Genomic DNA, 16,953 nt, shown 5'->3' with positions numbered 1-16,953 from the left:
ATATGAAAAATCCTATTTTTCCAGAAGACGAAGGGAGCCAGAAGGGGGAGCCGAGGGGACCCGAGGTGGGCCCACCCCATAGGCCGGCGCGGCCCAAGGCCTGGCCGCGCCGCCCTGTGAGGAGGGGGCCTAAGCCCCCTCTCGCCTCCTTTTCTTCGCGTACGCCTTCGTCCCGAAAACCTAAGCCCCAGAGGATAGTCGCGAAGAGTCACAGCCGCCTCTGCGGGGCGGAGAACACCAGAGAGAAAAGAGCTCTCCGGCGGGCAGGAATCCGTCGGGGAAATTCCCTCCCGGAGGGGGAAATCGACGCCATCGTCACCGTCATCGAGCTGGACATCATCTCCATCACCATCGTCATCATCTCCATCATCATCACCGCCATCTCCACCGCTGCACCTCGTCACCGCTGTAACAGTTCGGGTTGGATCTTGATTGTTTGATAGGGGAAACTCTCCCGGTGTTGATTTCTACTTGTTATTGATGCTATTGAGTGAAACCATTGAACCAAGGTTTATGTTCAGATTGTTATTCATCATCATATCACCTCTGATCATGTTCCATATGATGTCTCGTGAGTAGTTCGTTTAGTTCTTGAGGACATGGGTGAAGTCTAAATGTTAGTAGTGAATTATGGTTGAGTAATATTCAATGTTATGATATTTAAGTCGTGGTGTTATCCTTCTAGTGGTGTCGTGTGAACGTCGACTACACGACACTTCACCATTTATGGGCCTAGGGGAATACATCTTGTACTCGTTTGCCAATTGCGGGGTTGCCGGAGTGACAGAAACCTGAGCCCCCGTTGGTATATCGATGCAGGAGGGATAGCAGGATCTCAGAGTTTAAGGTTGTGGTTAGATTTATCTTAATTACTTTCTTGTAGTTGCGGATGCTTGCAAGGGGTATAATCACAAGTATGTATTAGTCCTAGGAAGGGCGGTACATTAGCATAGGTTCACCCACACAACACTTATCAAAACAATGAAGATTAATCAGCTGCATGTAGCGAAAGCACTAGACTAAATTCCCGTGTGTCCTCAAGAACGTTTGGTCATTATAAGTAAACAAACCGGCTTGTCCTTTGTGCTAAAAAGGATTGGGCCACTCGCTGCAATTATTACTCTCGCACTTTACTTACTCGTACTTTATTCATCCGTTACATCAAAACCCCCTGAATACTTGTCTGTGAGCATTTACAGTGAATCCTTCATCGAAACTGCTTGTCAACACCTTCTGCTCCTCGTTGGGATCGACATTCTTACTTATCGAAGATACTACGATACACCCCCTATACTTGTGGGTCATCAGATATACATGTTATAGATGTTTATCTCACTGGTTCTCGTACTAGTACCTGGGTATTTGATACTGGTTCGGTTGCTCATATTTGTAACTCGAAACAGGAACTAAAGAATAAACGAAGACTATTGAAGGATGAAGTGACGATGCGCGTTGGAAATGGATCCAAAGTCGACGTGATCGCTGTCGGCACACTTCCTCTACATCTACCTTCGGGGTTAGTTTTAAACCTCAATAATTGGTATTTTGTACCAGCGTTGAGCATGAACATTATATCTGGATCTTGTTTAATGCAAGACGGTTATTCATTCAAGTCTGAGAATAATAGTTGTTCTATTTTTATGAATAATATCTTTTATGGTCGAGCACCAGAAAAGAATGGTTTATTTCTATTAGATATCGATAGTAGTGATACACATATTCATAACATTGATGCTAAGCGAATTAAATTGAATGATAATTCTACTTATATGTGGCAATCGCTGCCTTGGTCATATTGGAGTGAAACGCATGAAGAAACTCCATACCGATGGATTACTTGAATCACTTGACTTTGAGTCACTTGATAGATGCGAAGCATGTCTAATGGGAAAAATGACTAAGACTCCATTCTCTGGTATTATGGAGCGAGCTACAGACTTATTGGAAATCATACATACCGATGTGTGCGGACCAATGAGTGTAGCCTCGCGCGGTGGTTATCGTTATGTTCTAACCTTCACAGATGATTTGAGTAGATATGGGTATATCTATTTAATGAAACATAAATCCGAAACTTTCGAGAAGTTTAAGGAATTCCAAAGTGAAGTAGAAAATCAACGTAACAAGAAGATTAAATTTCTACGATCTGATCGCGAAGGTGAATATCTGAGTTATGAGTTTGGCATGCATTTAAAGAAATGCGGAATACTTTCACAATTGACACCGCCGGGAACACCACAATGAAACGGTGTGTCCGAACGTCGTAATCGAACTCTCTTAGATATGGTTCATTCTATGATGTCTCTTTCTGATTTGCCGTTATCATTTTGGAGTTATGCATTAGAGACAGCCGCATTCACTTTAAATAGAGCACCATCAAAATCTGTTGAAACGACACCGTATGAATTATGGTTTAATAAGAAACCTAAGCTGTCGTTCCTAAAAGTTTGGGGTTGCGAAGCCTATGTAAAAAAGTTACAACCGGACAAGCTAGAACCCAAAGCGGAGAAATGCGTCTTCATAGGATACCCTAAGGAAACTATAGGGTACACTTTCTATCACAGATCCGAAGGCAAGATCTTTGTTGCTAAGAACGGAACCTTTCTTGAGAAAGAATTTCTCACTAAAGAAGTGACTGGAAGAAAAGTAGAACTCGATGAGATTGAAGAATCTTTGCTCGTTGATCAGAGTAGCGCAGTACCGGAAGAAGTTCCTGTGCCGCCTACACCGTCAACAGAGGAAGCTAATGATGATGATCATGAAAGTTCAAACAAGACAGCTACTGAACCTCGCAGATCGACAAGGGAACGTGCCACTCCTGATTGGTATGATCCTTGTCTAAATGTCATGATTGTGGACAACAATGATGAAGACCCTGCGACGTATGAAGAAGCGATGATGAGCCCAGATTCCAACAAATGGCAAGAAGCCATGAAATCCGAAATGGGATCCATGTATGATAACAAAGTATGGACTTTGGTAGACTTACCTGATAGCCGAAAGGCTGTCGAGAATAAATGGATCTTCAAGAGAAAAACAGATGCTGATGGTAATATTACTGTCTATAAAGCTCGACTTGTCGCAAAGGGTTTCCGACAAATTCAAGGTGTTGACTACGATGAGACTTTCTCACCTGTAGCGAAGCTAAAATCTGTGAGGATTTTGTTAGCAATAGCTGCATTTTTCGATTATGAGATTTGGCAGATGGATGTCAAAACGGCGTTCCTTAATGGAGACATTGAGGAAGAGTTGTATATGGTACAACCCAAAGGTTTTGTCGATCCTAAAAATGCTGACAAAGTATGCAAACTTCAGCGTTCAATTTATGAACTGAAGCAAGCATCGAGAAGTTGGAACCAACACTTTGATAAGGTGATCAAAGACTTCGGGTTTATACAGTGTCATGGAGAGGCCTGTATTTACAAGAAAGTGAGTGGGAGCTCTGTAGCGTTCCTGATATTATATGTAGATGACATATTATTGATTGGGAATGATATAGAACTATTAAGCAGTGTAAAAGGTTATTTGAATAATAGTTTTTCAATGAAAGACCTTGGTGAAGCATCGTATATATTAGGCATCAAGATTTATAGAGATAGATCAAGACGTCTAATAGGGCTATCACAGAGTACATACCTGGACAAGATTCTAAAGAAGTTTAGAATGGACGAAAGTAAGAAAGGATTCTTACCTATGTTACCAGGCAAGGTCTTGAGTAAGACTCAAGGTCCGGCTACGGCAGAAGAAAGAGAAAGGATGAATCAGATCCCCTATGCCTCGGCAGTAGGCTCTGTCATGTATGTCATGCTATGTACAAGACCGGATATAGCACATGCTGTTAGTTTGACTAGCAGATATCAAAGTGATCGAGGAATGGAACACTAGACAGCGGTCAAGAATATCCTGAAGTACTTGAAAAGAACTAAGGATATGTTTCTTTGTTATGGAGGTGACCAAGAGCTCGTTGTAACAAGTTACACCGATGCAAGTTGGAACACTGATCCTGATGACTATAAGTCACAGTCTGGGTACGTGTTTATATTGAATGGTGCTGCAGTAAGCTGGGCAAGCTCGAAGCAGTGCACGGTGGCGAAATCCTCAACAGAATCGGAGTACATAGCGGCTTCAGAGGCTTCATCAGAAGCGGTATGGATGAAGAGTTTCATTGTAGAGCTCGGTGTGGTTCCTAGTGCATTGGACCCACTAGTCATCTACTGTGACAACATGGATGCCATCGCCAATGCACAAGAACCAAGGTCACACAAGAGGCTGAAGCATATAAAGCTGCGTTATCATTCGATTCGAGAGTACATCGAAGATGGAGAAGTAAAGATTTACAAAGTACACACTGATCTGAATGTAGCAGATCCGTTGACTAAAGCTCTCCCTAGGGCAAAGCATGACCAACACCAGAATGCCATGGGTGTTAGGTACCTTACAATGTAATCTAGATTATTGACTCTAGTGCAAGTGGGAGACTGTTGGAGATATGCCCAAGAGGCAATAATAAAAGTGGTTATTATATATCTTTATGTTTATGATAAATGTTTATATACCATGCTATAATTGTATTAACCGAAACATTGATACATGTGTGTTATGTAAACAACAACGAGTCCCTAGTGAAGCCTCTTAACTAGCTTGTTGATTAATAGATGATTAGTTTCATAATCATGAACATTGGATGTTATTAATAACAAGGTTATATCATTATATGAATGATGTAATGGACACACCCAATTAAGCGTAGCATAAGATCACGTCATTAAGTTATTTGCTATAAGCTTTCGATACATAGTTACCTAGTCCTTATGACCATGAGATCATGTAAATCACTTATATTGGAAATGTACTTTGATTACATCAAACGCCACTGCGTAAATGGGTGGTTATAAAGGTGGGATTAAGTATCCGGAAAGTATGAGTTGAGGCATATGGATCAACAGTGGGATTTGTCCATCCCGATGACGGATAGATATACTCTGGGCCCTCTCGGTGGAATGTCGTCTAATGTCTTGCAAGCATATGAATAAGTTCATAAGAGACCACATACCACGGTACGAGTAAAGAGTACTTGTCAGGAAACGAGGTTGAACAAGGTATAGAGTGATACCGATGATCAAACCTCGGACAAGTAAAATATCGCGTGACAAAGGGAATTGGTATCGTATGTGAATGGTTCATTCGATCACTAAGTCATCGTTGAATATGTGGGAGCCATTATGGATCTCCAGATCCCGCTATTGGTTATTGGTCGGAGAGAGATCTCAACCATGTCTACATAGTTCGCGAACCGTAGGGTGACACACTTAAGGTTTGATGTTGTAATAGTAGAACTTGAATATGGAATGGAGTTCGAAGTATTGTTCGATGTCTCGGATGGGATCCCGGACATCACGAGGAGTTCCGGAATGGTCCGGAGAATAAGATTCATATATAGGAAGTCATATTCCAAGTTTGGAAATGATCCGGTGCATTTATGGAAGGTTCTAGAAGGTTCTAGAAAAGTCCGGAAGAAATCACTTTGGAAGGCGGAGTCCCGGAGGGACTCCACCACCATGGCCGGCCAACCCTAAGAGGGGTGGAGTCCCAAGTGGACTCCACCATAGGGGCCGGCCACCCCCCCACATGGAAGGGTGGGAATCCCACTTGGGTGGGAGTCCCACCTTGGGTAGGTTTCCCTACTACATGGAAGGTTTTGGGTTCGGGTCTTATTCGAAGACTTGTAGTCCAACACTTGGGGTTCCACCTATATAATGAGGGGCATAGGGGAGGGGGCCGGCCACCCCAAGACCACAAGGTGGCCGCACCCTATAGTGGTCGGCGCCCCCCTCTCCCAAACCCTAGCCACCCCCTCTCCTCCACCTCTCCCGCAACGCTTAGCGAAGCTCCGCCGGAGTTCTCCATCGCCACCGCCACCACGCCGTCGTGCTGCCGGATTCAAGGAGGAGCTACTACTTCTGCTGCCCGCTGGAACGGGGAGAAGGACGTCGTCTTCATTAACACCGAACGTGTGACCGAGTACGGAGGTGCTGCCCGATCGTGGCACCGTGATCAAGATCTTCTACGCGCTTTTGTAAGCGGCAAGTGATCGTCTACCGCAGCAACAAGAGCCTCATCTTGTAGGCTTTGGAAATCTTCAAGGGTGAGTCTCGATCATCTCCTCGTTGCTCCCGTCTTCTAGATTGCATCTTGGCTTGGATTGCGTTCTCGCGGTAGGAAATTTTTTGTTTTCTATGCAACGAATCCCTACAGTTCCCACAGATGGCGCCAATTGTCGAGGGTGCTCCTCGGCAATGCCGTCTGATAGGGGCTTAGGGTTGATGGAATCCTGCAAGCTGACACGAGACATCGGTTCACAGACAAGCGGCGAGAGCGATTTACCCAGGTTCGGGGCCCTCGATGAGGTAAAACCCTTATGTCCTGCATGTCTGTTCTTGATTATGATGACAATGGGTTACAATGGGGTGCCGAATAGTTCGGCTGAGATCTCGTCGAGATAGCTAAGTGCTAGGGTAACCTAGGTCTAGGCTTCTGTTGGCTAAGATCGCTAAGATTGGTTGTGTCTCTCGATAGCCCCTCTCCTGGCCTTTATATAGGAGGCCAGGTCTCGAGAGGTCTGATCGAGTACGACTAGGTTTACAGCAGATCTATTTCCTGACTTTCCTTGTTCGGCTCCTTCCGTGTCTTGTACTTCAAGGAACCTTCCGCTGCACCGTCCTAGTGGCCCATCTCGCCATCGAGTACCTTCATGGGCCTCCAGCTGGACCGTATAGGGTAGAGCAACATTGATTACCCGAAGGGTAATGCCCACGTCAGTGTTTGAGTTTCTCCCTTCGAGTTTGGGAAGCTCGGGCGCAGCAACAATGGAGGGCAGGAAGCAAAGAACAATATGAACAAGGAGGCACAAGTGAAACGAAATTAAACCTTGGATCCTCTTTATATAAAGGGAAATTACTTCGGATTTGGGATGTCAGATGCGCATCACTGAAAATGGACGCAGATCCGGCTATACATGTGTTGCAAGAAGAGGCAAACCGGCGGCCCATTATCTCCATTATGCACGAGGATCGAGGAAATGATTTGGTTAAAGCGCAAGGTCCGGTCAATTCAAAACTGACTACGTAGGCAAAAGGGGGTCCCACTAGGTCATGTCCCATCAATTTCGCCGCAGCAGTTGCCACATCGCAGATGACATCTTCAAGTTCATCGGCTTCCTCTATATCGTAGCACCCGAATGTTATCGAGACTCGAAGAAACATATTCAACTCGGCAACTCTTAGCCTACGCATGACTACTTCGCAGTCATCCATAGGCTTGGGGGCTACTCCCATCGGGAGCGCTGTTCGTGCACCCGATAAAACTATAAGGATATGGCTGACGACAAAGAATTTAATAAGGAACAGACCCGAAGGTTCTAGCAACCCAGGTTGGAGCTCGGGGACTTAAACCTGTGTAGGGTAACACTGTTTTTCTTCGGTATTCAACCAGTCTCGGTTGTCCGAGAAAAACTGGGCTCGTTACTTTCATCCCTTACGTATAATCAACTAATCGGCTTCTCTTGAAGTCTGCAAGGACCCGATACATTCAAAAACATCGGATGAAGAAGAAGGTTTAAAAGCATCGACAACAAGATCTTCGAGTAGTACAACTTGAGTCTACGCACGGTTGCAAGCATCCGTTCTTAGACTCGGGGATTACTTCCATCGAGAGTGCTATTCACGCACCCGATAGCAGACGATTTCAAGTCTACATCAAGCACAAGATTCAATGTTTCTTGACTGATCAAGACATTCGGATGAAGACAACTTTTAGTCCATGCCCGAAGCTTCGCTTCGGCCAGTAACTCGAGGGCTACTGATGTGGGCATTACCCTTTGGGTACCCAGCATTGGCCTACCTCCTTTGGCCCAACACGGGACTCATGAAAATCACCGCGGCCCAAGATGGGCCAATACATCTGCTACAATAAGGAAAGGGAGAAGAAGATAGGTTCTTGATGGACAAGGCAAGGAACATCGAATAATGGAAGAATATATTACATCTCATTGTAACCTAGTCAAATCCGAGCAGGACTCTCGGGATCTAGTCTCCTATATAAAGGCCAGGAGAGGGCCTGCCGGAGGACATCGAAATCATCCTACGCAATCCGATATACATCAAACCCTAAAAACCTTGCCCTCTGGTGAGTTCACCACAACGCAGTTTATCGGCTGACCCATTGTAATCTTTTTCATCGATAAATCAAGATCATACAAGCAGGAGTAAGGGTTTTACCTCATCGAGGGCCCGGAACCTGGGTAAATCTCGCCTTCTGTTCGTTTGGTATCCGATGTCACGTGATAACTTGCAAGATTCCGTCAATCCTAAGCCCCTCATGGTGGGCATTGTCGGGGAGCACCCTCGTCAACGTCGAAGCTCGATGTAGAAGCTAGGGTTAGGGTAGCGGGGATACAAACTTTGGCGTCCACTCCCTGGCCTACCTGCGAGGGGACGACGAATTGCCGAGACTGTGGAGGTGTCGCGGGGACGACAGAGGGGTGGGAGGAGGAGGGTAGTGTAGAAGCTAGGGTTAGGATGGCGTCGGAGCTCCTCTCCCTATTCAGTGGTGGAGGAGAAATGAGGTAGTCGACTCGGTTTCCAATATTGAGGCATTGTGATGTATGCGGTGCCATACCCTATAATTTCTTCATAAGTGCTAGGGCGTGTGGGTCCGGGATTTGTCTAAAGCCTAAAAGGCAAGGAAAGCACGTCAAGAACGTGCTGCGTGTTTCGACTATGAACTAGTATTGTAGTAGCGTAAAAAAAACCACGGCCGGATGTGCAAGCACAACACTACAGTTCGAACTCGTTTGGTTGGGTTGGGTACTAGTGTAAGTGTAGAAAGATGGTGTAAAAGCCCAACCAAACAATTACAAGTCTAGAAAGTTAGCACCTCATAGCTAGAAGTTTCTTCACCGTCAAAGAACTGGCCAACTGCTGGTGCTCCCCTTCTCTGGCGTTCCACGATGAAGGACGGGCGTGTGCTCTTTGCTAGTTGCGGCGACGACAGTTTGCAGTGGTACAGCCGTTTGTATCATGTTGCTTGTTTGCGTGCCAACTTTATATTGTTAGGTCTGTGAGGTACATCGTCGAAAAGAAGAAGAAAAAGAGGGAAAATTTCCGCCACGTTTTAAAATAAAAAATCAATAAAACAAGAAATCGAAGATGAGCTGCAGCAAGTGCCCACGTCAAACTATTTTGTTTTCAAAACAAAGCAATAATTGTGTATATACAGGTAGGTTGATACGATCTGATATGATGTGATGTGATCTGCGACGTGCACGGTGCACCATGCTGCCACCGCTCGCTCACCGGCAGACACAAGTGAAGAGATAGTGCCATTTAAGCAGGTCCGCGTGCGTCGTGGTGTCCACGTGGGCACGGCCGATCCGACGCGTCCACCGGTCGACAGCGATCGGTTGCGAAACTGAAGTAGTAGTAGTAGTAGTAGTAGTCCAGTGCTGGGCGTGGCGCCACGTATGCCTGCCACTCCGTCGTCGACATATATAGTGCTCGCTCGGCCTTCTTCGGCCAGATCCGCACCCCCGATCAATTTCCATTTCCCCACCGATCGACCGACCAATCATGGAGTTCCCCCACCGCCACGGCCACGGCCACGGTCGCCGCGACGACGACGATTCCGACGACCGCCGCGCCCCCGCGCACGGATACGGAGCACCTGCCCCCGCCTACGGCCGCGACGACGACGAGTACGGACGCCACGCCCCAGCCCCGGCATACGGCGCCCCTGCCCCCGCCTACGGTCGCGACGACGACTACGGCCGCCACGCCCCCGCCCCGGCCTACGGCGGCGGTCGCGACGACGGCTACGGTCGCCACGAGCCGGCTCCGGCCTACGGGGGAGGCGGCGGCTACGGAGCCCCTTCCCCAGCAGCTTACGGCGGCGGCCGCGACGACGGCTACGGCCGCCACGCCCCGGCCCCAGCGGCGTACGGGGGAGGCGGAGGCGGCGGCTACGGCGCGCCCGCGCACGGCAACGTCGTCCACGTGTCCCACGAATCGGGACACGACGAGAGGCCCCACTACGGCGGATACGGCAACGAGACCCGCCCGCACCAAGGGGCCGGCGGCGGCGGGGCGGCGGTCACCACGGCGGAGAAGACGTACCGGATCCTGTGCAAGGCCGGGGAGGACGGATTCAGCCTCGGCACACGGGGCGACAAGGTGTGCTTCCTCCGCACGGACCAGGACGACCACGCCCAGGTAACACACATCCGATCCAGTCGTCGATCCGTAGCCATCTTCTTTCTCTTCTCTGTTAGTATTAGGGGCTTGCTTGTTATTACAGCTACGCTTCCATGGCCTGATCTCAAATGGCTAATTTCATTTGGGGATCTGCAGATTTGGCGCATGTCTGTTGTCCATGTCTTACACTAGTATTTTTTAGGGATCTTTGTGGGGAACCGCAGCAGCAACAAAATGTTCCTTCATTAAAAATTGGATTTTTTTCAATCATCTCATTCTCACTGTGTGTTCCTAATGGATGTGCAGCACTGGATCAAGGACATGAAGTACAGCACCAGGGTCAAGGACGAGGAAGGATACCCGGCCTTCGCCCTCGTCAACAAGGCAACACGAGAGGCTCTCAAGCACTCCCTAGGACAGAGCCACCCTGTAATCATTCATTCTTTTATGCACTCTTCACTTCCATCCATCCCAATTTTAATTATCTACTACGCTGCACTCCCTGCTGTCTCATCAAAGTGTCCCTAACACATCTTACATTACACTTGACTAATTCAATGTATTTTGCTAGGTTCTTCTGACCCGCTACAATGCAAACTCCCTGGATGAGTCCGTCCTCTGGACCGAGAGCAGGGACGTCGGGAATGGGTACCGCTGCATCAGGATGGTCAACAACATCTACCTCAACTTCGACGCGCTCAACGGCGACCCCAACCAGGACAATGGCGGCGTGCGCGAGGGCACCACACTCATACTCTGGGAGTGGACCGAGGGCGACAACCAGCGCTGGAAGATCGTCGAGTGGTGTAAGTCCCACAGTCTCCTCTGCTTTGCAGAGTATTTGTTGTCTCTTGCTTTAGTTCCGTTTAATGTCCAAATCATCTCAACCTTTCTTCAGTTAAGTTTCTTGTCCAAATCATCTGAACCGTGGCCTACAACTGTGCAACTTCACTGATAATTTGACTGTTTGGTTATTTTATAATCATGAATATAGAGATATCAGTTCAAAAGTGCATAAAAGTGATTGAATAATTCCTCATTTCATCTTTGAAACCACGCCACTAGCAGTTTGAGTACCGCTGCTGTTCAAATTTTCAGGACTACGAAAAACAATTTGGCAAATTTTTTTTGCGGGTAACAATTTGGCAATCTGATTCATGTCTTGTAACTTCGACAGGATCAATGCTGGCAAACATTGTTGGTTCGAGCAGTGCCGTCTCTGTAATAAAGCTCAATGTTTCTGGAATAAAGGATGGTGCTCATGCGATGTGAGCGGTGTGCCTTTTTCTTTTAGCAGTTCTATTATGATCAATTTGTAATGGTGGATTGCTGCACCAGTTGTGTGTGATGAACGTCTGAACAAACAAACCAGTTGCTTGTAGATGCATGCCTTTGACATGTTTGTGGGTTGTAACAGGAATGGGTTTTCCCATCAAATTATTGTAATGGAGATATATGTATTTTTTTTATCATAATATCTTTTGTGGTCTGGGCACTTTGATCTTGTTTTGGATGAAGAATTCCCCTCTTCTATTAAAAAGTTCTAGATGTCAGCTGCTAGATAGGTAGGTTATCATTTTCGAGAGTGAAGATTTGGGATCATGCCGATATGATTCCATCCAGCTGCTTTATTGTATTCCATTTTTTCGATAGTTGTTGGTGCCCTGTCCACTATAGAGTGTCGGCCGGGGTGGTTGCCTGTTGCCATCGCTGAATAAGTAGAGTGAAAATTAAGATGCCTCGCGCTCAACGAATTAGTATGCTGATGTGATATTATTCCATGGATTGCAACATTAGAACTGATTGCCAAGGAGAAGGAAAATATATCCTTATCTTTTTTTTGCTTTGTGCTGAAGGTTTCTCTTCTATGATTAATAAGGCAGAAGAAGATGGTTTGATCAAGGGTATTCAACTTGCACCCTTTTTCTTCGAAATGGGAGAATAGCGTCGGCCTCTGCATAAGTGATGTACATAGCCTTTTAATTTATTTAACTTGCACCTACAGCTCATAGAGTCAATCATCTCCTGATTGCGGACGATTCCCTTTTGCTCGTTGAGGCGAATGTCTAGAGAGTTGAGGAAATAAAAATGATTTTAGTATTTTACAAATGTATGAGGAATGCTCTAGACAGATGATAAATAGCGAGAAGCCCCCAGTTATGTTCAGTGCAAATGCTAAGAGCAATGCTAAGAATCTGTTATTGCAAGCTTTGGGAATTGGTTCCGAGGTTACAGAGGGAAAGTATTTGGGTCTACAAAGCTATATTGGTCAGTCCAGAACCAAGTGCTTTGCATATATAAGGGAAGATTTGGACGAGAATTATAGGGTGGAAGGAGCAACTTGTGTCCATGGCGGCTAGAGAAATCCTAATCAAAGATGTTGCTCAGGCGATCCCTGCTTAGAGCATCTCTAACAGAGCCCGTAAATCCCGCCAGAACCGAATTATTCCGGTGGATTTACGGGTTCGGGCCGAAAGTGGCGCAGAACAGCACCCGAATCGGTGGGCCAGCCTGTATCGGAAGTTCGGGGGCCCGAAAACTGGACCGTCGACCCGTATATATACAGGCCGCCGAGGGGAGTTGCGTTCCAAAACCCTACTCCCTCCGCCGCCCCCGCCCCAGTTGGACTTCCGGTGAGCAATCGCGGAGCCACCGCTGCCGCTTCTCCTCTCTTTCCACCACCACCACGATCGCATGGTCGGGGCGAACAGCGGAGGCAGGGGACGCAGGTGGATTGGCGGGAGCAACTTTCTGCCCCCCCCCCCCCCGTCTTCCAGTCGGAGGCCGAGCGGCGCAAATGGAACCGCAGCGAGGGCGCTCGGAAGCGGAGCGCGCGACGCTGGACCAACTGGGTGTGACGCCGCCGGGGAAGCTCGCGTGCTATGCAAATAGCGGGGAGGGGTCGTCCTCGGCCGCGTCCGTCCGTGCGCTTTGGCGGCCCGCCTCCGACAGCAGCGACGAGGAGGATGAGGAGGAGGAGGAGGAGGTGCCGGTGCGCACCCTCCAACTGCAGTCCGGGGAGTTCGTCCTCAACGACGAGGAGGAGGCGACGGCGGTGCAGCAGATGTCCGTCATCTCCGCCGTCGAGGCGCGCACGCGCTTCCGCCGCGAGGAAGCGAAAGCCGTCCGTGCCGTGCGGGAGTACGAGGCCGCGCAGAAGGTGGCGGCCGTCCGCCGCGTGAAGTAGGAGGTCGTCGACCTCGACTCCGAGTAGGCCGTCGTCGGTGTAGACTGCCGCAGCACGTATAGTAGCTCGCCGCCGGCTAAATTAGTTAGTTTTGGAGGTGGTCGCCGACGACCACCTCAAATGCAATGTATCTACCGATCGTAGCACCCGAACTATGCTTCAATATGTTTGAATTTCAGTTCTACTGCTTGTTTGCGATGATCACTTTGCCGGCAATTTTTGAAATCGACGTTTTTGGTTCCGAATACGGGTGCTCTTCTGCGCCACGCTAAAAATCGCTCGCTTTTTATTTTTCGGGAGACTGGACTCAGTTTTTCTCGGTTCGGAAGAATAAGGGCTCTGTTAGAGATGCTCTTATGCAATGGAGTGTTTTGATATTTCCAAATCTCTCTGTGATGACATAAGTAAAAGGGTATGTCAATACTGGTGGTCGCAAAATGATGAAGTCACAAGAATGCATTGAATGGATGGGAGAAGATGAAAGTACCAAAAGAAAAGAGAGGTTTGGGCTTGAGAGAAATATATGCCATGCAATATTTGCACGAGAAGGATCACTAGTAGAAAACAAACCTTTCGGTAGGCACCTTTAGTTCCGGCCTGGTTCGGGACTAAATGCCTGGCCATGTCGCCCCGAATCCGCTCACGCGTGCGGCACCCTTTGGTTCCGGTTCGTTAGGACGTAGAAAAAAGTCGAGAAAAAGGTAAAACGGATTTTCTGGTTGCAAACTACATCGAAAAAATATGCATAATATATCAAAATAATCGTGGGGAAAAGTTACATCGAGCTCGGGTGGGATTATTTGGTTAGAAAATTTTAGATTCTCAAAATTTCAAATGAAAATATGAAAGTAGGAAGATTTTAGTTTTTCCCCGAAATTCAGGATTTCATATTTTTATATTTTAAATTAATAATTGCATCCTGCAATTTTGGGATTCAAATTTTGAGATTTTCAGGTTTGGCAAAAAAATATTAAAAATATGAAAAAATAAAAATACAACTTTAAAAAGTTAATATTTATTTATTTATTCAAGATTATTGTTACATCATTACTTTTGGCTATTAAAATAATTATTTAGAATTCAAACAATAAAGAAATGTGACATCGACCAACATGTTAATATGATTGCTATGATACTAGTATCACATACATGCACGCGAAGCACTTGGAAGCGGGACGGGAGGAACTCGAAAGTTAAGCGTGCTAGTGCTAAAGTAGTGGGAAGATGAGTGACCGAGTGGAAAGTTTGACCACGAATAAGTAATTTGACTAAAGATTAAGTGTAGTTAGAGACTAAACTTGTCAAAGAACTACAATACTATAAAAATTTTTAAAAAAGAGTGAAAAATAATTGGAGAAATGGATTAAAAAATTACAAAATAGCCTCTAGTTCCAGTTAATGTTACAAACCGGGATAAAAGGAACTTCGGCCCCTTTAGTGCAAACCGGAAGTGTTGCGTGCAAAATATTTCCCGGGTGGAGAACTTCTTTCAGCAAAACCGGAGGTGCGAATGAGCTATGTCTCCTTAAAGGACTCAATGTTTTGAGAGAAATGATTACATAGATATAATTGGTGATGGGTCTCGTCCGAAAATTTGGGAGGATCCATTGTTCCCCAAGGGAGCTACACGCCGCCCATCGTCACGTAAAGGTGACTGTGAACTGGTCAAGATTTCAGAATTGATCCATGAGACTACTATGACATGGAACCGTCAGCTAATTAAACAACATATCCTTCTTGTTGATGTTTCCATGATAACGAATATTCCACTGAGAGCAAACTCTGAAGATTTGTGGCTTCGCACTTCGATCAGTGGGTTTTTTTTCAGTGAGATCAACAATGTTTGCTATGTAGTACGGAGTATATGCGTTCGTGATTGTGTGTGAGACTAGTAGGACTGTGTTGTATTCTGAATATGATCACCTGCCGCTGTGGGCTCTTGAATCTGAATTACTATTTGTGCACCATTCGTTAATTCTAAAAAAAAAAAATCGGTTGCCATGTTTTTCCTTGATTTTGCATGCTGAATGCTGATTAAGGTTGTGCTGCAAGTGGAGACTACAGAGTCAGGGGCGGAGCCAGGATTTGGATATTGGGTGGGGTGTAGAATACCCTTGATGAAGAGTTTGAGCTGTCACGCAGAGCGCTTCCCAAAAATCTTATTCACCCTCTTCTGTATAAGATCGCAAAAGCGAGTAGTTCCGGAGACATGTTCTGCCGTTCGCCGGTGCACGCCGGCGGACGGGATGGGGTATGCTAAGTTTGCGACGCAAGCAGAGAGAGTTGGAAAAACCCTAACTTGTGTATCAAATGTGTTACTGCGGCAGTCGGGTAAGGAATTATACAGGCTCAGGAAATCATATGCAACGTGGGCCATGCCCACATCATTTCGAGTTGGTTACAAATATCCCACAAGCCGGGAGCAACCAGAACCGACTAACTACGGCGCGTCCGTGTTTATGACTTTATTCGTTTTCTTGAACTGCACAAAAAAAGGAAATTCTCGGCTCGAGGCTCAGTTCACTCAACACGAATGTGGTGTGACGAGCGAGGAGGAGGAGGAGGAGAAGCGCGCATGTACCACTCATGTTATCACATACTTACTAGTGGTGGAATAACTCACGTTGTAAGGTGGTCTAACTTTCTATCAACTTTACACATGGGACTAAACATTTTACCTTTTGTCACTTCCTTGTGAGTTGCTACCAACTTAGACTCAAACTCTCATGGGCAGCCACAAATATGGGCTTTGAGATTTATCAAAAAATCTGAAATTTAATATGGTCCACTACATATGGCCCAATATATTTAACAACATGATCAACCGAAACACGAAGAAGAAGAAAATGTTGCATGCATCATCAATGCAGGGCCTCAAAATACCAAGTTGCCGACAGGAGGTACAGAAACCAAGGTGCCTTAACGTGGGAATGGCATCAGGGATGCTAGGACACACGCTCCCCCGGAGTTGACCTTATAGGTCGTCCCCTCCTTTTCCTTCCCTTCACTAGGCGGTAAATCTGAATCTCCACTATACAGACAGCAAGGAGCAAGGCCTGCAGTGCCATTGATCTGCTACTAGGTTGCAGCCAGCGAAGTCCGCTGTCCTTCCGAGCCGCAGCCGCAGCAGCAGTTGCTGCTTTCTGTTTGCGCAATACTCCATACAGGTGAGTGATGGCAGTTGCTGCGTGCATATCAGTAGAGTATGCCGGTTTCTTCTATGTTTCTCCTCCTACTGTCTGGGTCACGTTACTGCTCCAGATCTGACAGCCGGTTTATGGTTTCAAGATTCCGTTGATGGGGTCAATGTCCTTCTCGTTTATACAGAAATGATGCCCATTCGTCCAGTTGTAATCAAATCTCAAGTTACCTGGGTATATATTGGGTGTTTCAGTCTATATATTGGCCGGGCTCATAGATACGTACTGAGTTTGCTTTGTTTGCTGCAGGTTACATACGTATACATACATACAAACATACCAACTACAAATGAGACGCAAAGCAGCCCGTACCAAGTAA

At 46.6% G+C, this 16,953-nt stretch overlaps 1 protein-coding gene across 1 annotated transcript; it reads left to right on the top strand.

Annotated features, from left to right (window-relative positions):
* Positions 1 to 9,569: 9,569 nt before the first annotated feature.
* Positions 9,570 to 11,716, top strand: LOC127340586 (ricin B-like lectin EULS3). The gene is made up of 4 exons (XM_051366322.2): positions 9,570 to 10,265; positions 10,554 to 10,676; positions 10,819 to 11,053; positions 11,425 to 11,716. Coding segments are annotated over exons 1-4 (999 nt in total). The 5' UTR covers positions 9,570 to 9,626; the 3' UTR covers positions 11,427 to 11,716.
* Positions 11,717 to 16,953: the final 5,237 nt, after the last annotated feature.

The sequence above is a fragment of the Lolium perenne genome, chromosome 3 (assembly GCF_019359855.2).
Source record: "Lolium perenne isolate Kyuss_39 chromosome 3, Kyuss_2.0, whole genome shotgun sequence".
In the NCBI taxonomy this organism is placed as follows: Eukaryota; Viridiplantae; Streptophyta; class Magnoliopsida; order Poales; family Poaceae; genus Lolium; species Lolium perenne.
Note: the sequence above shows the minus strand (reverse complement) of the source record. Positions and strands in the feature narration are given on the sequence as shown.